Source organism: Saccopteryx bilineata, chromosome 2 (assembly GCF_036850765.1).
Source record: "Saccopteryx bilineata isolate mSacBil1 chromosome 2, mSacBil1_pri_phased_curated, whole genome shotgun sequence".
NCBI classification, from domain to species: domain Eukaryota; kingdom Metazoa; phylum Chordata; class Mammalia; order Chiroptera; family Emballonuridae; genus Saccopteryx; species Saccopteryx bilineata.
Genome location: NC_089491.1, coordinates 288,489,322 through 288,510,146, shown reverse-complemented (window position 1 = coordinate 288,510,146; position 20,825 = coordinate 288,489,322). Strand labels below are relative to the sequence as shown.

At 39.3% G+C, this 20,825-nt stretch overlaps 1 protein-coding gene across 1 annotated transcript in view; it reads right to left on the bottom strand.

Annotated features, from left to right (window-relative positions):
- Nucleotides 1–1,347: 1,347 nt before the first annotated feature.
- TDRD5 (tudor domain containing 5) overlaps nucleotides 1,348–20,825 on the bottom strand; it is a 53,282-nt gene continuing 33,804 nt past the window's right edge. Inside the window, exons 14-17 of the mRNA XM_066255126.1 lie at nucleotides 16,747–16,929; nucleotides 15,790–15,927; nucleotides 13,997–14,192; nucleotides 1,348–1,692 (exon numbers count right to left, since the gene is read on the bottom strand). Coding sequence (XP_066111223.1) covers nucleotides 1,445–1,692; nucleotides 13,997–14,192; nucleotides 15,790–15,927; nucleotides 16,747–16,929 — 765 coding nt within the window. The 3' untranslated portion in view covers nucleotides 1,348–1,444. The remainder of the gene's footprint in view (nucleotides 1,693–13,996; nucleotides 14,193–15,789; nucleotides 15,928–16,746; nucleotides 16,930–20,825) is intronic.

The window sequence follows — 20,825 nt, the reverse complement described above, 5'->3', positions numbered from 1 at the left end:
GGCCGACGCTCTACCATTGAGCCAACCGGCCAGGGCCTCTCTAAGGTTTTTAAACCAAAAACTACTGATATTTAAAGACTTTGGGTTTAACTTTGATTCATGATTACCTACTACTAAGAAAAAAGTTTCAGGCAGTAAGATTCTAAATTTAAATGCACTTTTAGCCCTGGCTGGGTAGGTCAGTTCATTAGAACATTGTCTCAAAGTACAGAGGTTGCTGGTACAATCCCTGGTCAGGGCACATACAGGAACAGATTGATGTTCCCGTCTTTTTCCCTTCCTCTCTTGCTAAAATCAACAAATAAAAATTTTTCATGTATTTTTATATCTGCTCTCATCTCACTCCCTTTCTCAGTGGATATTTTGCTGATTAAGTAGTTGAGAAGGAAAGAGGGAAAACTCCCTATTGTAGAGAAGAGACAAAGGAACTAAGGACTAGCTATGCCTATTTATGCCAAACCAGGAGGTTGTAGGAGACAGGCTAGGAAAGTGAGAACCTAGCTACCAGCAGCACACCAGTAATCCATACCTTTCTCTGGTTTTATGTCTGAGAAATGCTTCTGTACAGGTTTTTACATTTGGGAATAAGTCTGGTATTTTACCACAAGAAACTTAATGTCACTCACAATTCTTTAATTTTACCTTTCAGGCTTTTCTTTTCTCTTGATGGTTATACTATGAGCTTAAAAGAATGTTGTATATCTCACACAGAGACTCAGAGAACATAACGTCACATGACTGCCTAAGTACCACTGTTGGGCTACTGCTGCATTAAGCTCCTGGCATGGTGATGACTACAGAGATGGCTCATCCAAGTTCCAACAATCTGTAATTTTGTCATTAATCTCCAAGGAGTTGACGATATGAGAGACAGCTTAATTTTCTCAAATGTAGAAGTATTTATAGGACCAAAGCTTCAGGTATGGATTTTTTTATTGATCCTTGTACTTCAAAGAAATAATGATGGTAAGAATTCAATCCCTGAATTCTTTCTCTGATATAGATGATTTCAAATGAAATAGAAAAAGTCACTTTAAAATTCAGACTTCCGCTTTCTGGAGCTAGGGATGTGAGATACTTTTTGTCTTACTAAATACGGATCACAAAACATTCGTTTTTCAGTTTCCATTTATCGGTCATGATATGTACAAGAAACACATCTATAGCAACATAAAAAAAACAAACAAAAGAAAACCATTAAACATTACATAAAGGTGAACAAAACAATACAGAATAAAAAACATCAATAAAAATTTAAAATTTAACATGAGATACCAATACTTACACAACAGAGTGGACTGCTAGCACAATAAAGGTAACATACAGTCACAAAGAAAGATAGAGGCCTCCACTACCAGAATACTATTTTTTCTGCATATGTCCTCACTTTGGCCTGGGAAGTCACCAAGCCCTAAGCGGTGGTTTGTTTTTTTCTCCCAGGCCCTCAGGCCTCCATCCTTCTCACACTGGGGTACCAGTGTAGGAAGCTCCTGGATGTGGCTAAGCGGGCAGCAGCTCCTAAGGCGGCAGTGGCTGTGCTTCGAGGAATGTAGAATTTCTGAGAAATCTGGTGCTCAGGAGACAAGATCAAAGAGAGCTGGTCCATGGTTCCAGGGCCCTCATCTTTGAACACTGTGAAAGCATGGCTACTAGAAAAATCTTCGTTCTGTACGCTCTTTGGAGAGCCTTCCACTGAAAAAGAAAGAAAGCACAGTCTTTTCAAGGAGTTCAAGGAGTTCTCACTCTCACTGCCATCTCTCTCCCAGTCTAGGTCTCCACGGCCGTTGGTTACAACTATCTTCCGTTAGGTGGTGACAGTTACCAATGGCAAGTCAGAGAAGATGAAACTAGCAACCAATCAACAAATGGAAAGAAAATGAGGATGAGGAGTCATGCCTTGAGATAAAATAAATGATTGTCTATATAAGGGGAAAAAAAAGAGAGAGAAAAATGCACTCTGAACAAGGAAGGGAAGCTTTCTTTCTAGGGCATCATAAAATGACTGGATATAATTCCAGTCCCAGGAGAGAGCCCTTAAGTTCCCCTACTTCTTTTCCTGGGCATTCTCTACTGCCAAAGTGGGCTCAACTCCAAGCCTGTGCCAGTGTAAAAGAAAAAACAAACAAAAAAATCTGACTAAGACTGGTTGCTAAAAAGTTCTAAAAATCAGTTACCAAACATAACATGAATTCTTTAGCAATCAGTTTCAACTAAGAGAAAGAACCTTTTAGGTGATAGGAGTAGGCAGTACACATTCATAGTTGCAGGAGAGCCACAGAGATGTGGATTTCAGATGGGGAATATCTAGTCAATAATGTCAAGATAACGGGTACAGGGCCAGGTGGGTGCTTGGGGCACTGGAGGAACCACTCTGTAGAGTGCATGGATTTCTGGCCACTTTGCTGTACATCTGAAATGGATGTGGCACTGAACGTAAACTGTGGTTGAAATAAGTAAGTTAAACAAAAAGAAGTTAAAATAAAAAAGGTAAAGAACCTTTTAAGTGAAATAAATTCCTGGCAACTCATACATCTCGGAGTTCCAAACAGCCAAAAGAATGGTAGGTGTTCCCACATGTGTGCTCACAGTTCTACTAAAAGCAGCTGGTCTAGGATGTGTTTACTACCTGCCTACAACATGACAATGAGAGCACACTGTTTCCTTTAAGAAAGCCTTGCTTTAGGAAAAAAACCTAGGTGAGTTAAACAATGTGCTACTGTGCTGTCCACCATCATAAACACTTCACAGACTGGCACCAGTACGCTGACTACATTTTTTTAAAAGCACTGCTCTGTACCTTAAAAACACAGATTTTTAAATTCAGAGAAAAAAGGCATAATCCAGTATTTTCTTCATCTCTAGCACTAGCTCCTAGAGTAGAATGCATGTATATTCCACACATTTGTGATAAATTATGTTCAAGGAGATTTTAAAATTTTTCCATTGATTGAGAGAAAGGGAGAAAGGGAAATAGGGAAGGGGGAGGAGAGAAAGACAGAGGGAGAGAAGCATCAACTCGTTGCTCCCTTTAGTTGTGCATTCATTGTTTCTTACATGTGCCCTGACCGGGGATCAAACCTGTGACCTCAGTGCACAGGGACGTTTTATCCACTGAGTCACCTGGTTAAGGACTGTTCAAGGAGGATTTGACAGGTTATTCTAAAAAGTTAAACTCCAATCACAACACTTTAATTAATGCCCACTAGGGAGGAAAGGAGATGGTGAATTCTAATGCAATAATGTGGTTTGAAGGGAAGTCTTCAGTGAGCTCAGATTTTAAAAGGTATAAAAATACAAACGTAGAGTCACATGATCAAAAGATTTAAAAGAGTAGCAAAACTTCTGCTTCCGGACATGATGTTAGCAAAGGATTGAAAAACAATCTCTCCTGCTTTAAACAACTAGAGAGGACTTGACAAAACAGATGAAACAACAGCTTTCAGATCTGAACAAGTGTGTAGGACAGAGACCCCTGAGGGGAGTGAACGACGAAGTGAGCCCCACCAGTGCTTTAGCTCCCAGGAGATCATTTCCAGGACGCAGAACAGGAGGCAGAACCCAAATGAGCCTGGAGGTCTTCCTGGGCGGAAGACCAAGTCTGGACCTTGTAGGCAAGGCAGCTGCGGAGAGGGAAGGAGCAGGAGACCTGCGGAGAGGTCCTTCTGAGTCTTAGGGCTGAGGAGTCACCTAGCCAGCACTAAAACTCATACTGTCTGCCATCCAATAAAATACCAGATATGCAAAGATGCAGAAAAATACAACCTATTATCAGAAGAAAAATCAATCAATAGAGGCTGATTCCAAAAATGACACAGATGGCAGAATGCAGAAACGATACATAGGCTAGAATCATAAGACGAGGGTACTATAACAGCTGTAATGAGAATATTCCAGGTTTTCAAGAGGGCAGAGGAAAAAAACATGGCTATAATGAGGAAAGAAATGGAAGACATAAAAAAGACCCAAACTGAACCTTTAGAGATGAAAAATATAGTTTCTGAGATGAAAAATAGACTGGATGGGAAAAGAACATATTACACACTGAATGAGAAAGGTTGGTATACTTAAGAGACTATAAACTACCCAAAATGAAACACTGACCACAAGGACTGGGAAAAAGAAAGTGTATTAGTGAGCGGTGGAACACCACCAGTGGTCTCTCACATGTGTAATGTGAAATTGAAGTGAAAAGGGGAGAGGGTAACTAAAAAAACCATTTAAAAGAAATTACGATGAAAATTTTCCCAAATTTAATGGTAGCTATAAATTCATAGATCCAAAAGCTCAATGAATCCCAGGCAGAACAAAAATGAAGAGAACCACACCAAGGCACCTTATAATCACATTGCTGCAAACCAGTAATGAGAAAATCTTAAAAGCATCCAGAGAATATACCATATCATAACAGTGCCCCCTTATCCACAAGGGATATGTGCCAAGACCCCCCAGTGGATGCCTGAAACCATGGATAGTACTGAACACACACTAAATACATTATTTTTCCTAAACATATATACATACTTATGATAAAGTTTGATTTATAAACTAGGCACAGTAAGAGATGAACAATAAGTCATAATAAAGTAGAACAATCATAACCATATACTGTAATAAAGTTCTGTGACTCTGGTGTGTGTGTGTGTGTGTGTGTGTGTGTGTGTCCCTCTCTCAGAACCGGTCTGATAACTGGGACCACTAAAAAGTGATGGAAGGGTGGTTATTGCAGACAAGCAGGATGTGCTGGACAAAGATGATTCGTATCTTGGGCGGGTGAAGCAGGATGGCACGGGTTCATCATGCTACTCAGAACAGCATGCAATTTAAAACTTATGAGTTATTTCTGCAATTTCCATTTAATATTTTCAGGCACGGTTGACCCCAGGTAACTGAAATCATAGAAAGCAAAACCACAAATGAGGGAGCACTCCTATATAGAGGAACAAAAATGAGAATGACAACAAACTTCTCGTTAGAAACAGTGACAGCAGAGTGACATCTTTTAATGCAGTGAAAAATCTGTCTACCTATAACTTTGTAGCCAGAAAAATAATCTTAAAGACTTTTTGCAATGTATGAAAGCTGACAGAATACACCAGTACCAGACCAGCACTGCAAGAAAATTTAAAGTTCTTCAAGCAAAAAGAAAACAACATTAGATGGAAAGCTAGATTTACAACAGGCACTGGTAAACTACAGCCTGTGGACCAACTCCAGCCTACAAACTGCTTTTTAAATAAAATTTTATTGGAAAAGAGCTATGCTCATTCATTTGTGTATTATCTATGGCTGCCTTGACCATATGGATTGCAAAGCTGAAAGTATTTACTTTTCTGACTCTTTTATTTAATTTTTTAAATTAATTGTGTTTACATATATTGTAGGGTCACCCCGAATGCATCCCCCTTCCCTCCTATTCCCCTCAACATTTCCCTTTCCCCCCTCCCCCCTTCCCTTGAGGTTTATCCAATCCTATCATCCCCTTTCCCTCTTTCCTCTTTTCCTCTGGTCCCTTTGATCCCTCCTCTGTCTCAATTCCGTTCCTCAGTTCTCATTATTCCTTGGATTCCTCAAATGAGTGAGGTCATCTGATATTTTTCTTTCTCTGCCTGGCTTATTTCAGTCAACATAATAGTTTCCAGGTCCCTCCATATTGTTGCAAAAGGTAATATTTCCTTCTTTTTCATAGTATTCCATTGTATATATGTACCACAGTTTTTTAATTCACTTGTTCACTGACCGACACTTGGGCTGTTTCCAGATCTTCGCTATTGTGAACAATGCTGCCATAAACATGGGGGTGTATTTCTTTTTTTCAGTCGGTGATATGGTGTACTTGAGATATATTCCTATAAGTGGGATGGCTGGGTCAAAAGGCAGTTCCATTTCTAATTTTTTGAGGAATCTCCATACTGTTTTCCACAGTGGCTGCACCAGTCTGCATTCCCACCAGCAGTGCAGGAGGGTTCCCCTTTCTCCACATCCTTGCCAGAACGTATAGTGTGTTGTTTTGTCAATGAGCGCCATTCTGACTGGTGTGAAGTGGTATCTTATTGTGGTTTTAATTTGCATTTCTCTAATGATTAGTGATGTTGAACATTTTTTCATTTGTCTATTGGCCATCTGTATGTCCTCTTTGGAGAAGTGTCTATTCATTTCTTGTGCCCATTTTTTGATTGGATTGTTTGATTTCCTGGTGTTGAGTTTTACAGGTTCTTTATAAATTTGGGTTATTAATCCCTTATCAGATGTATTGTCGAATATGTTCTCCCATTGTGTAGTTTGTCTTTTTATTCTGTTCATATTGTCTTTAGCTGTGCAAAAGCTTTTTAGTTTGATATAGTCCCATTTGTTGATCCTGTCTTTTATTTCATTTGCCTGTGGAGATAATTCAGCAAAGATATTGCTGCAATAGATGTCGGTGAGTTTACTGCCTAAGTTTTCTTCTAGGATGCTTATGGTTTCACGATTTACATTTAAGTTTTGAGTTTATTTTTGTGCATGGTGTAAGTTGGTGGTCTAGTTTCATTTTTTTGCAGGTAGCTGTCCAGTTTTCTGACACCATTTGTTAAAGAGACTGTCTTTACTCCACTGTATGCTCTTACCTCCTTTGTCAAATATCAATTGTCCATAAAGATGTGGGTTTATTTCTGGGTTCTCTGTTATGTTCCATTGATCTATATGCCTGTTCTTATGCCAGTACCGAGCTGTTTTGAGTACAATGGCCTTGTAGTATAACTCGATATCAGGAAGTGTGATACCTCCCACTTTATTCTTCTTTTTCAAGATTGCTGAGGCTATTCATGTTCTTTTTTGGTTCCATAAAAATTTTTGGAATATGTGTTCTATATCTTTGAAGTATATCATTGGTATTTTAATTGGTATTGCATTGCATTTGTAAATTGCTTTGGGTAATATAGACATTTTAATTATGTTTATTCTTCCTAACCATGAGCATGGTATATGCTTCCACTTGTTTGTATCTTCCTTTATTTCTTTTATCAATGTTTTATAATGTTCTGAGTACAAGTCTTTAACCTCCTTGGTTAAATTTACTCCTAGGTACTTTATTTTTTGTTGTTGCAATAGTGAAGGGGATTGTTCCCTTAATTTCTCTGACAGTTCATTGTTCGTGTATAAAAATGCCTCTGATTTCTGTGTATTAATTTTATATCCTGCCACCTTGCTGAATTCATTTATTAGGTCCAGTAGTTTTTTGACTGAGACTTTAGGGTTTTCTATTACAGTATCATATCATCTGCAAATAATGATAGTTTTATTTCTTCTTTTCCAATTTGGATGCCTTTTATTTCTTCTTCTTTTCTGATTGCTGTAGCTAGAACTTCCAGTACTATGTTGAATAAGAGTGGTGAAAGGGGGCACCCCTGCTTTGTTCCTGATTTTAGAAGGGAATTGCTTTTAATTTTTGTCCGTTAATTATAATGTTGGCTGTGGGTTTGTCATAGATGGCCTTTATCATGTTGAAGTATGTTCCCTGTATTCCTACTTTGCTAAGAGTTTTTTTTTTTTTATCATAAATGGGTGCTGGATTTTATCAAATGCTTTTTCTGCATCTATTGAAATTATCATGTGGTTTTTCTCCTTCCTTTTGTTTATGTAGTGAATCACATTAATTGATTTACAAATGTTGTACCAGCCTTGCCTCCCCAGAATAAATCCCACTTGATCATGATGTATGATTTTTTTCATGTATTGCTGGATCCGGTTTGCTAATATTTTGTTGAGGATTTTAGCATCTAAATTCATCAGGGATATTGGCCTATAATTTTCTTTCTTTGTGTTGTCTTTGCCTGGTTTTGGAATCAGAATTATGCTTGCCTCATAAAAGGAACTTGGAAGTGTTCCTTCTTCCTGAATTTTTTGAAATAGCTTGGGAAGGATAGAAATTAGTTCTTCTTTGAATGTTTGGTAGAATTCACCAGTGAAGCCATCGGGCCCAGGAGTTTTGTTTTTTGGGAACTTTTTGATAACTGTTTCTATCTCTTTTGTTGTAATCGGTCTGTTTAGGTTTTCTGATTCTTCCAGATTGATTTTTGGAAGATTATATGTTTCAAGGAATTTGTCCATTTCACCTAGGTTGTCCATTTCACCTAGGCATACAGTTCTTCATAGTATTTTCTTACAATATTTTGTATTTCTGTTGTGTCGGTTGTTATTTCTCCACTCTCATTTCTAATTTTATTTGAGTCCTCTCTCTTTTCTTGGTGAGTTTTGTTAAAGGTTCCTCGATCTTGTTTACCCTTTCAAAGAACCAGCTCTTGATTTCATTGATCCTCCATATTGTTTCTTTAGCTTCTAGGTCATTTATTTCCACTTTGATCTTCATTATTTTCTTCCTTCTACTACCTCTGGGCCTTACTTGCTGTTCTCTTTCTAGTTCTTTTAGATGAAGGGTTAGGTTGTTTATTTGAGCTTTTTCAAGCTTCTTAAGGAATGCCTGTAGTGCTATGAACTTCTCTCTCAGGACTGCTTTTGCTGTGTCTCATAAATTTTGAGTTGTTGTTTGCTCAGTATCATTTGTTTCTAGGATTTTTTAAATTTCTTCTTTGATTTCATTGTTAACCCATTCATTATTTAATAACATGCTATTTAGTTTCCATGTGTTTGAGTATTTTTCAGTTTTCCTGTTGTGGTTGATTTCTAGTTTCATGCCATTGTGATCAGAGAAAATGCTTGATATGATTTCAAACTTCTTAAATTTGTTGAGACTGCTTTTGTGTCCTAACATGGTCTATCTTAGAAAATGTACCATGAGCACTTGAAAAGAATGTATATTCTGCTGCCTTAGGGTGAAAGGTTCTAAAGATATCTATTAAATCAAGTTGATCTAGTGTCCTTTAAGTCTGCTGTTTCTTTGTTAATTTTCTTTCTTGAGGATCTATCTAGTGATGTTAGTGGGGTACTGAAATCTCCTACTATTATAGTATTGCTGTTGATCTCGCCCTTTATATCCATCAAAGTCTGCTTTATATATTTAGGTATATAGATATTTATGATATCTGTTGGATTGCTCCCTTTATCATTATGTAGTGACCTTCTTTATCTCTTACTATAGTCTTTGTTTTAAAGTCCATTTTGTCTGATATAAGTATTGCTACCCCTGGTTTTTTTTTCATTTCCATTTGCATGAAATATTTTTTTCCATCCTTTTACCTTCAGTCTATGTGCATCTTTTGTTTTAAGGTGTGTCTCTTGTAGACAGCATATGTACGGGTCCTGTTTTCTTATCCAAGCAGCTACCCTATGTCTTTTGATTGGATCATTTAATCCATTTACATTTATGGTTATTATTGATATGTAGTTGTTTATTGCCATTTTATTCTTTAAAGCTGTATTCTTTTGCTATATTCTTTTCCCACTTTGATCTGTTTACAACAGGCCCCTTAACATTTCCTGCAGCAATTGTTTGGTTGTAATGAATTCCTTGAGGTTTGTTTTTTTTTTATCTGGGAAGCTTTTTATTTCTCCTTCAATTTTAAATGATAGCCTTGCTGGATAAAGTAGTCTTGGTTGTAGGCTCTTGTTCTGCATTACTTTGAATATTTCTTGCCATCTCCTTCTGGCCTCAAGTTTTTCTGTTGAGAAGTTGGATGTCATCCATATTATGGGGGCTCCTTTGTAGGTGATAGCCTTCTTTTCTCTAGTAGCAGCTTTTAATATTTTCTCTTTATTGCTTAGCTTTGGTATTTTAATTATGATGTGTCTTGGGGCAGGTCTTTTTGGGTTTCTCTTTAATGGAGTTCTCTGTGCTTCTTGAACTTGTGAGACCCTTCCTTGCATCAATTTAGGGAAGTTTTCAGCTATGATTAGATTGAATAAAGTTTCTATTCCTTGTTCTTTCTCTTCTTCTTCAGGAACCCCTATGATGCAGATGTTATTTCTCTTCATGTTGTCACAGAGCATTCTCAAAGTTTCCTCAGGCTTTTTGAGTCTCTTTTCTTTTCTCTGCTCTGCTTTCATGCCTTTGTTCATCTTGTCCTCCAACTCGCTGATTCGATCCTTCCATTGTGGTCTTCATTTCTGATATTGTATTTGTCACCTCTGACTGATTCTTTTTTAATATTCAATGTCCTTTTTTATACTTGTTATCTCTTTATTTAGGTGTTAGTAATGACCATCCATTGTTGTTCTAAGATCCCTAAGCATCCTAACAATCATTATTCTAAACTCTGCATCCAGCAGTTTGGTTATTTCCATATCACTCAGTTCCTTTTCTTGAGATTTCTCTTGTGGTTTCATTTGGATTGCACTTCTCTGTCTTTTCATTATATCTTATGTGTTTGGGTGTGTTGTCTGTAGGGCTGGTTGAGTCTAGGTTTGGTCTTGTCTGCCTTCGATTTTCAGTTGTGTTATTTCTAGGTCTTTTTGGGTTGGCATCAGCTGTTATTTGTAATCCACTTTCAGATTTGGGCTGCTCTGAAGTCTTGATTTGTTTGTTTTCTTCCCTGTTGTAGTCTTGTTTACTGATCTCAGCAGGGGGTTTATTTGAAACTGTATCCAGAAATGCGGTGGGTGTAACCTGAGACTCTGAAGGCCTGATCTGCCAGTTACTCTCTCTGGGGGCGGGGTGCTTTCTCCGCTTCAGTAGGGGGAGGTGTATCTCAGATCTCCATGGAGACCTGACTTACTGCCCCTCCTCCCCACTTCTTGTTTTCAGCTGTTTCTTGTTGCCCTGATTGGAGCTGGAGAGATGTCTGGAGATGTATGATCCCGAAGCACTTTAGTCTTGTGTTATGTGGAAGGATCAACCCCTCCCCCAGCTGTGGCCGCCTCCAGCACTGGATGAGTCAGCTTCTCAGGTCCTCCCATGCATTCCTCTGCCAGTCACCCACTGTCTCTCTCTCCCCCCTTTCCTTTTGGAAGATAAGCCAGCCCTTTCAACACACCTCATTCCCAGGTCCCCAAGCAAGTGGCTGTGAGGGATATTTATTACTCTTGTCCTAGGAATGAGAGCCCTTCTGAGCACTCAGCCTCATACCCCCTTTGTTCCTGTAAGCAGGGGAGACTCACTGGTCCTTAGCACTCCCTACCAGGCTCAGTGTGGCTTCTTCTTTGCTCCTTTGTTTTTGAGAGCTGGTCTTGTAATCCAGAGTTGGTTTTTCACACTGATTGTTCCTAAATTAATTTGTAATCCATTTTGGTGGTGTGAGCTGGGAGTCTGTGCATCTGCCTACTCTGCTGTCATCTTCCTGAAGCTACTTTTCTGGCTCTTTACAGAATAGGTTTACTGTAAAAGTCAGGTTTCCTAATTTACATAATGAAATAGAGAACACTGACCATGACAAATGAATAAACAAAAATTTTTCTCATTTTTAATTTCTTTGAAAGAAAAGTGTGTAGCAAAAACAATGAATGGACTTTAAGATTTACAACATATGAACAAATGAAATATATAATAGCTTAGAGGCTGGAGTGAGAAAAATGAAAGTGTGCTATTATAAGGTTTTCATAGTGTGCACGTGATAATTTGAAGGTACTAACTTAAATATATGGACTAAATCCTAAAGCAATCATTTGAAGAAAACAAGAAAATGAGATATAACAAGTCAATAAAAGAAATAAAACAGAATTATAAAGAAATTTAAAAAGGAAAAAAGAATAAAAGAAATAAGAATAGGAAAGAGAAAAAAAGAAATGGTAGATTTAAACCCAGACACTTGATTATCACACTAAATTATATAACCACTACAACTAAAGAGATTACAAATTGAATAAAACAGAAAGACTATATGCTGCCTACAAGAATTCCCTTTAAATATAAAGATACATATAGGTTAAAAGTAAAATAACAGCAAATAATATATCATGCCCATATGAACAGAAAGAAAGCCAGAGTGGCTATATTAATATCAACAAATAAGATTTCAAAGCAATGAATGGTAATAAATGAATTGATTCATTAATTGGGCATAACAATTCTAATAACAATTCTTAGTCAATAATTGAATGAGCAAGTAAGACAGAAAATTAACAAGGCTATGGAAGACTTAACACTATCCATCAACTTGATCTAATAGGTAGCCATAAAGTACGTAAGCCAATATTAGACTACACACTGTTTTGAAGTATACAAGTAACACTTAAAAAGCTAGACCACATTCTCAGCTATATAGTAAGTGTATCCTAATTTAAAAGGATGCAAAGTATATTGCTTAATCATAAAATTAAATTAAAAATCAATAATATAGACATTTAGAAAATCTCCAAGTGTTTGGAAATTACACAACAAACTCCTAGAAGAAAAAACTCATAAGGGTAATTAGAATATATTCTTACATGAATGAAACAAAAATACTACCCAGCAAAATTCATGGGATGCTGATAAAATAGTGCTTATAGGGAAATTTATAGCATTAAATATTCTAAGGTTTTAATTTGAAAAGCTAATTACAACTAAAGCAAGCAGAAGAAATAATTTCATAAAAAATAACAGTAGAAATCAATGAAATAGAGAACAGAAGCACAACAGAGAAAAATCAATGGAACCAAAAATTAGTTTCTTTGATAAATTTCTAGGCAGACTAAGAAAAAATCCGACACAAATTACCAACATCAGAAATGAGAGGGTAGATATCACTACAGATATTTAAATCACATAGGAATATTATGAGCCAATACTTGAACAGGTAGATAATTCACTGCAGGAGACATACAGAGGGCAAACAAGCACATGAAAAGATGGTCAATGTCACTGGCAAATAGGGAAATGTAAATTAAAGTCATAATATGATTCCACTGCATACCCACCAGAATAGCAACATTAAAAAAGACTGACAGGGCCCTGGCCAGTTGGCTCAGTGGTAGAGCATCGGCCTGGCGTGCAGGAGTCCCAGGTTCGATTCCTAGCCAGGGCACACAGGAGAAGCACCCATCTGCTTCTCCACCCCTCCCCCTCTCCTTCCTCTCTGTCTCTTTCTTCCCCTCCTGCAGCCAAGGCTCCATTGGAGCAAAGCTGGCCCCGGCGCTGAGGATGGCTCTATGGCTTCTGCCTCAGGCGCTAGAATGGCTCTGGTCGCAACAGAGCAACGCCCCAGATGGGCAGAGCATCGCCCCCTGGTGGGCATGCTGGGTGGATCCCGGTCGGGCACATGCGGGAGTCTGTCTGACTGCCTCTCAGTTTCCAATTTCAGAACTGACAGATTTTTAACGATATCATGTGTTGGCAAGGATGTGGAGCAATCACAACTTTCACACATTGCTGGTGTAAATACAATTAGGTATAGCCACTATGGAAAACATTTTGGAAGTTCTTTTAAAGTTAAAAATGTAAACATGTAGTGACCAGATGACCCAGCAATTCCACTCTTAAGCATGTACTGAAAGGAAATAAAAAACATTATGTCTACACAAAGAGCTGGCCATGAATATTTGCAGCAGCTTTAATCACAATGGCAGAAATCTTAAAGCAACCCAGATGGTGTCATCTGAAGAACAGACAGACCAACTGTGGTGTATTCGTACAACTGGGTACAACTCGGTGATAAATAGGAACACACTTCTGATCCTGGCAACAACTTGAGTAAATCTGTAAAATATTTTGCTAAGTTAACAAAGTCACTTTCTTCTTCACACATAAAAACTACATACTATATGACTCTCTTAACATAAATTCTCAAAAAGGAACAGTAACACGCCAGAAGCCACAAGCAGAGGAGAGAATGACTGCACAGGAACATGACAAAACCCTCAAACCGAGGGAAACGTCCTAGATCACGACTGTGGTGGTGGTTATAAGGTTGTGTACATTTGTCAAAATTCACAAAATTGTACACTGAAAAACTGGCAAATTTTACTGTATGTAAACCTGACACCTGTCAAACTGCAGAAAAGAAAAAAAAAGAGTTGGTAAAGTGAAAGGGAACAACTGAGCCTGGACTTGAGACACTCTAGTCAGCATTTTTGAAATTACGTTCTGGAAAAGGTAAGGTTTTTAGCAATGTGGTGAGCCACTGCATTTGTCGGTTTTATGTAACCCTACCTGAGCCAGAGTGTTTCTCTGGGGAACCAACCACTGTCGGAGTTAAAGCCAGTGCTTCTGCAGAGAGCTGAACCTGACCACTGTCAGGCTCGGACTGGCTGCCTTCTGCCGACTGCTGTGACTGGATAAGGGAGACGCAGAGCTCTTCCAGCTCGGGCAACGTGGAAGAATCTGGTAGACCGTCTAAGTCTGGTTGCTGTAGAATGGAAAAAATGAGGCAAAAGCATGAAAGTCACTGTTAGTATAACAGGAAGAATTAAGCCTCTTTTGTTTTCTTACATATAAACATTTTTTTTATATCATAAAGAAATAAAACTGATTTTTAAGAACCTAGATTCGCCTAACCAGGCGGTATAGCGTAGTGGATAGAGCATCGGACTGGGATGCAGAGGACCCAGGTTCGAGACAGACCCCAAGGTCGCCAGCTTGAGCACAGGCTCATCTGGTTTGAGCAAAAGCTTACCAGCTTGAACCCAAGGTCGCTGGCTCCAGCAAGGGGTTACTCAGTCTGCTGGAGGCCCGCGGTCAAGGCACATATGAGAAAGCAATCAATGAACAACTAAGGTGTCGCAACGCGCAACAAAGAACTGATGATTGATGCTTCTCGTCTCTCTCCATTCCTGTCTGTCTGTCCCTGTCTATCCCTCTCTCTGACTCACTGTCTCTGTAAAAAAATAAAAACAAATAAAAAAAATTAAAAGAACCTAGATTCTCTCTAGATAAAAACAAGTTCACTAACTTAGTGGCCATCAGTTCAATTCATGAAGCATTTACTGAACACATTATGAGTAAACATTACGTACCAAGCATGGCCAAGCACAGGCAAAGAAGAGCTGCAGGAAATGAGAGACAATGCTCACTGAGCCCTCACAGAGCTACCTGAGTTGGGCACAGAGCTAGATTATTTGCATGTGTTTCTTCATTAACGTCGGAATGACCGCTTTTTGGTTAGGTGGTATGTTTTCTGTGTTACAGCTTCTTCCACTTAGCATTTTGCTTTTTATAGAGTTGAGTAAGTTATCCAACACCAATCAATAAAAACAGAGATATGACAGAGATGTGAACTCAGGCGTCTACGTTCTCTGTGTTCAAGCACACAGCTTCCCAGGAAGCAGTGGGCCGGGTCCCTACAGAGCTCATGGTCCTCTCTAGGGACACAGTACATGTGCTGCTACCAGCCACGCAGAGAGGTATTAACTGCAACACAAAGGAATTAAATGACGGCTCCACAGAAGAGGTGACCCAATGGAGTATTAAGGAAACGTTTCAGAGAAAAAGATGAACGTCCCAAACAGAGACTGAATTTGGGCTAAGCAAATGGAATGCCAAATTTTAACACACGCAAGTACAGAAACCCAGTAGTCAAATTTCATGATTCACACAAATTGTCCTGTTGTTTTCAGGCTTCTCATAATATAGCTGAGAAACAAGAAACAAATGTATTTTGTTCCAGGGTCAGTGCGTTTGCCAAAGCAACATAAAAGAAGAAAACAGGCTTACATGACAGGATGGACAGATACAGAGCTTAAAACTTATAGATAGGTTATACAAAAATACCTGTTTTTCTATTCCTAACATAGACATTTGATTAATCTTTTAAATTTAGGCTCAGGATTTTCTTCTGAAGAGATGAATAACTATATTAAGTTCACTTAAATTTTAAAACCAATATACACTGTATGTATACGTATTCCACAGAACACTAAGGGAGTGATCATTAATCAGGTTTTTCCTTTCTAAAAATGAAAGCACTTCCTCATGCAAACCTGTGAAAACATTCATTAGACATTTACCTTCTGAATCCTGCTTGTCCCAGTATGCTCTTCCTGAGCCAGTCCTTCCGGCTTCTGAACTTTTATCTGTACTCCATTTACAAGGCCTAAAGGGTGACATGAATCACCTCTCATATCTTGTGTAGAAAAACACCAATCCTGCATAGAAACAATAAACTGAGATACAGGCCACCTGATCCAAACAGAGGACAACTTGGGCAAGGTAAAGGCAAGGAGGCAATGTAGATTAAACAAGGAAAGGTATTTATTGACTTTCTGTAGCTTTTTTGACTAGTGTGGCTTTTCCTCCTTGTATTATTCCACATCCCAGTCTGACGTTCTATCCACTGCACCACCGCCTGGTCAGGCTCAATTCCTCCTTGTATTATTGATCCATACCCAGTACTCTGAATTCCTGAATACACAGAGCTTAAAAAAAAAAAAAGACTTATATGCAGCATTTTCTTCAATACCATTTTCATGTCTAGATGATTTTTTTCATGATCATCTAGTATTACATTGGCAAAGACAATAAGGAGTAACTTAACTGCAGATGCCTCTTTCTTTTCATAACCAGTGGGAAATAAATATAATGTAAATATAAATATATAGTTAGAACCAATATTAGCAAATGTTCTCACTGCAGAGATCCAAAGTTATATTACAAGACTAAAGCAACACAAATAAAACAGGGAGAACAGTTTACTTAGAGATCCAAAGGCCCTGACCAGGTGCCAGCGAGGGAGCAATCACGATGACTGACAGTACCAATGGGCACAGTAACCCACGGCTCATTCGTCCCCACCTCCTCCTGTCCCCTCTCTTCCACGACTACCTTTGAAAGAAAAAATGCATTTTTTCTGAATTATCTTCTGATAAATCATTTGGAGTTCCAGAATGTATAGTGTTCTCGAGGCATGGACAAGTTTACACTTCCGTTTTCAGCAGTGACTCGCTCCGTTTGCTCAAGGGTCTAACCTTCTCTGGCGATTCTTTACATGACAGGCATGGCTCCTCTCCACCAGGGCTGGGTGTAAACGAGTGCGAGGCAGCATCACCTCCATTGCCCATTTTAGCTTGCAAAGGTAACCAGTTCTCATCCCAAATGTCATCACCTATGCTCACTGACTCCAGGCATGGCATTCCAGTGGGGATCTCCTCCTAGAATGTACCAAAGGAAGATTTTTAAAAATATAACACCTTTATTGAGGTATAATTTTCATAACGTAAAATTCTCTAAGTATACAACTGAGTGATTTTTAGTAACTTTACAGTTGTGCAACCATCTCCACATCCACTTTTAGAATAATTTTATCTCCCCACAAAGATTCCTCATGCCCATCTGCAATCTCCGCACCCACCCCTGCTCCAGACAATTAGTAATCTACTTTCTCTCAGTTTGCCTCTTTTGGACATTTTCATATCAGTGGAATTATGCAACATGTGGTCTCTTGCACCTGGCTTCTTTCACTTAGCATGGTGCTCATATTCACCCATGTTGTATCATGTATCAGCAGTTAGTTGGTTTTTATTGCTGAAAAGTGTTTCACTGTATGGATATACAGCTGAAAGTAAACCTTCTTCTACTTTTCACTTATTGTGAATCATGCTGCTTTGAACATTTACGCACGTGTCTTTTTTTTTTTTTAATAAATTTTTATTTTAATGGGGTGACATCAATAAGTCAGGGTACATATATTCAAAGAAAACATGTCCAGGTTATCTTTTAATTTAATTCTGTTGCATACCCATCATCCAAAGAGAGATTGTCCTCCGTCACCTTCTATCTAGTTTTCTCCGTACCCCTCCCCCTCGCCCTCATGCACGTGTCTTTTTGTGGACTTATTCCGTAGATATCTAGAAATGAAACTGCTGTGTCATATGATAAATTTATGTTTTACATTTTTAGAAACTGCCATACTATTATCCACATTTTGCCACTGTGGGATATTTGTTATACTCTATGAGCCTACACTGATACATCATTATCACCCAAAGTCCGTACTTAATATTAGGGTTCACCTTCAGTGTTACATATTTTATGGGTTCTGACAAATGTATAATGACAGTTATCCATTATCACACAGAATAGTTTCACTGCTCTAAAATCCTCTGAATGATTTCAGTTCTACCTATTCACTGTAGTACATTTTAAAATTTAGGTTTAGGCCCTGGCCAGTTGGCTCGGTAGTAGAGCGTTGGCCCGGCATATGATGTCCTGGGTTTGATTCCCGGTCAGGGCACATAGCAGAAGTGCCCATCTGCTTCTCCACTCCTCCCTCACACCTCCCTCCCTCTCTCTCTCTCTCTCTCCCTTCCCCTTCCCTCCTACAGCCATGACTCAAGTAGAGCAAGTTGGCCCCAGGCACTGAGTATGGCTCTATAGCCTCTGTCTCAGGTACAAAAAAATGGCTCCGGATGCAATTGAGCAAGGGCCCCAGATGGGCAGAGTGTCACCCCCTGGTGGACTTGCTGGGTGGATCCCAGTCAGGGCACATGTGGGAGTCTGTCTCTGCCTCCCTTCCTCACTAAATAAATAAAAATAAAAAAAATAGGCCCTGGCCGGTTGGCTCAGCGGTAGAGCGTCGGCCTGGTGTGCGGGGGACCCGGGTTCGATTCCTGGCCAGGGCACATAGGAGAAGCGCCCATTTGCTTCTCCACCCCTCTCCCCTCCTTCCTCTCTGTCTCTCTCTTCCCCTCCCGCAGCCAAGGCTCCATTGGAGCAAAGATGGCCCGGGCGCTGGGGATGGCTCCTTGGCCTCTGCCCCAGGTGCTAGAGTGGCTCTGGTCGCGGCAGAGCGACCCCCCGGAGGGGCAGAGCATCGCCCCCTGGTGGGCAGAGCATCGCCCCTGGTGGGCGTGCCGGGTGGATCCCGGTCGGGCGCATGCGGGAGTCTGTCTGACTGTCTCTCCCCGTTTCCAGCTTCAGAAAAATACAAAAAATAAAAAAAATTTAAAATTTAGGTTTATAATTCTTTTTCCCTGACTCCAGGTAAAGATTGCAGGTTGAATACACAATTTATTACTCCCTCCCTCTTGAAAATAAAATAAAAAGATTTAAGGTATAACTCATAGTCAAAGAGAAGAGAAGAGAGAAAACACCATCTACATTCTGGACACAGGAAAGCAGACATGTGAGCACTGAATCAGCAGTGCTAAGGAGGTGGAATCCTCAACCTGTGGTAGGAAAACTAAGAAGGAACCCAATTTGTACCACCACTGACACCACAAAAGTACAAGAATTGGTACACATTGTTTTTGGAAGTGAAGGAGTAAAGTGGAAAAAAAAAAAAGCACTGGTTGAAAGTCTGAGTAAGAAGTAGTTGGAACCAAACAAAATTGAAACAGATTCTTAGACACAGAGAACCAACTGGTGGCTGCCAGAAGGGAGAGGAGTTGGGGGCTGGGTGAGAAAGGTGAATGGATTAGGGTACACGAATTGGTAGTTCCAAAACAGTCATGGAGACGTAAAGTACGGCATTGGAAATATAAGTCAATATTATTGCAATAACTCTGTATGGTGCCAGGTGAGTACTGGAAATATCAGGGGAAAACTTGTAAAGCATATGGCTGTCTAACCACTATGCTGTACACCTGAAACCAATATGAAACAATACGGAAAGTGTAATTGAAAAATAAAAATAAAAACCACACACACACACACACACACAAAGCAGCAACAGTTAGGTTACCAGCTCCCCGTCCCCCCACCGCCTGCATCTGGAGGACCCGAAAAACCACACGTCTCCTTTCTTCTGGAAGACCAGAAGTCTCCTCGAAAATAAAACAGACGGTGGGGCACAAAACTATAGTGTTAAAACCGACAGGACACTACATCTAAAGAAAGTCAATTTTACTGTATGCCGACTTAAAAAGAAACATTAATACAAAAGAAAAGAAAAGATATGCAGAGAAGGAAAAGCTGCCATGGCATACTCCTTAGCTGTGAATAGCATTTATAGAGTCATAAAATAACATACATATTGAATGGTGAGCTGACGGAAAGTTTGATAACTATATTAGTGAGATGGTAGGGGGAGACAAAAAGGATATGTTTGGGTGGTGTGGGGGGAGTCCATACATAAAACTGAAAAATCATGAGTTTGTTATTTAATAAAAGAAACAGAGGTTAAATTCCAAAACCAGTAGCTAAGAGATGAAAATAATTGCTCTGTGGAACAGGAAATGCAGGGAAAGAAGTTATAAGGGACTCTAAGATATGTGTACATAAATATTTGATTAAAATAAAAACATGTCCTCCAAAAAAGTGAACATTTTTCCTGATGGATATTCCTAATTGGTTTCCCAGTACTAGTTCCTAGTCACTGCATAATTCTTGAAGACTTGCCCAAGTAACTGACACACCAATGCCAGATAATGCCCTCTCTCTTCCGTGGTCAAGGCCATGTTACTTGGCCTTTGGGCCCAGAGACTGTTGAAGGGGGATCCATAACTCATCTGTGGGAGCTGCCCTGACCCACTGAAAGGAGCAGAGTTTGAAGAGCAATTTTATTCCAGCCCCCCTCACTTATGGACTATCTATATTTACCTCACACACAATCTTTCCTTTGCCTACCTCACTGTCTTCCTTCAGACCCTTCTGCTCTGGGATGGAGCACTTCACAGCTTTGTCACAGCTGTTATTTTGGGTTTTCAAAGCGCTCAATTCAGAATCCTGTAGTGGCTTCTTTGACTCATATTTAAGGTGAACAACAGCCTTTTCACCATTAATATCTTTCTAGGATATATGAAAGATAAATTGTTTAACTTTTTTATACTAATGCTGTTTCCAAAATCTACATGCCTATATTCTGCAAGGCAAGGGGGAGGAATTTTGGCCATGGCTCACACAAACACGATGTTATTTTCTAACTTTATCCACAACCCTCCATCTTCCCATCCTGTTAAACTAGTTCAGGCCAACAAACATTTATTCAGAACATATTATGAAATGTGTACAGGGTAGTTTTGTGAATTTAAAGATGAGTGCAACAGGTCCCAGCTCTGAAAGAACTCAAATATAGCAGGAAGTTAGTGTAGAGCACTCGCAGAGATAG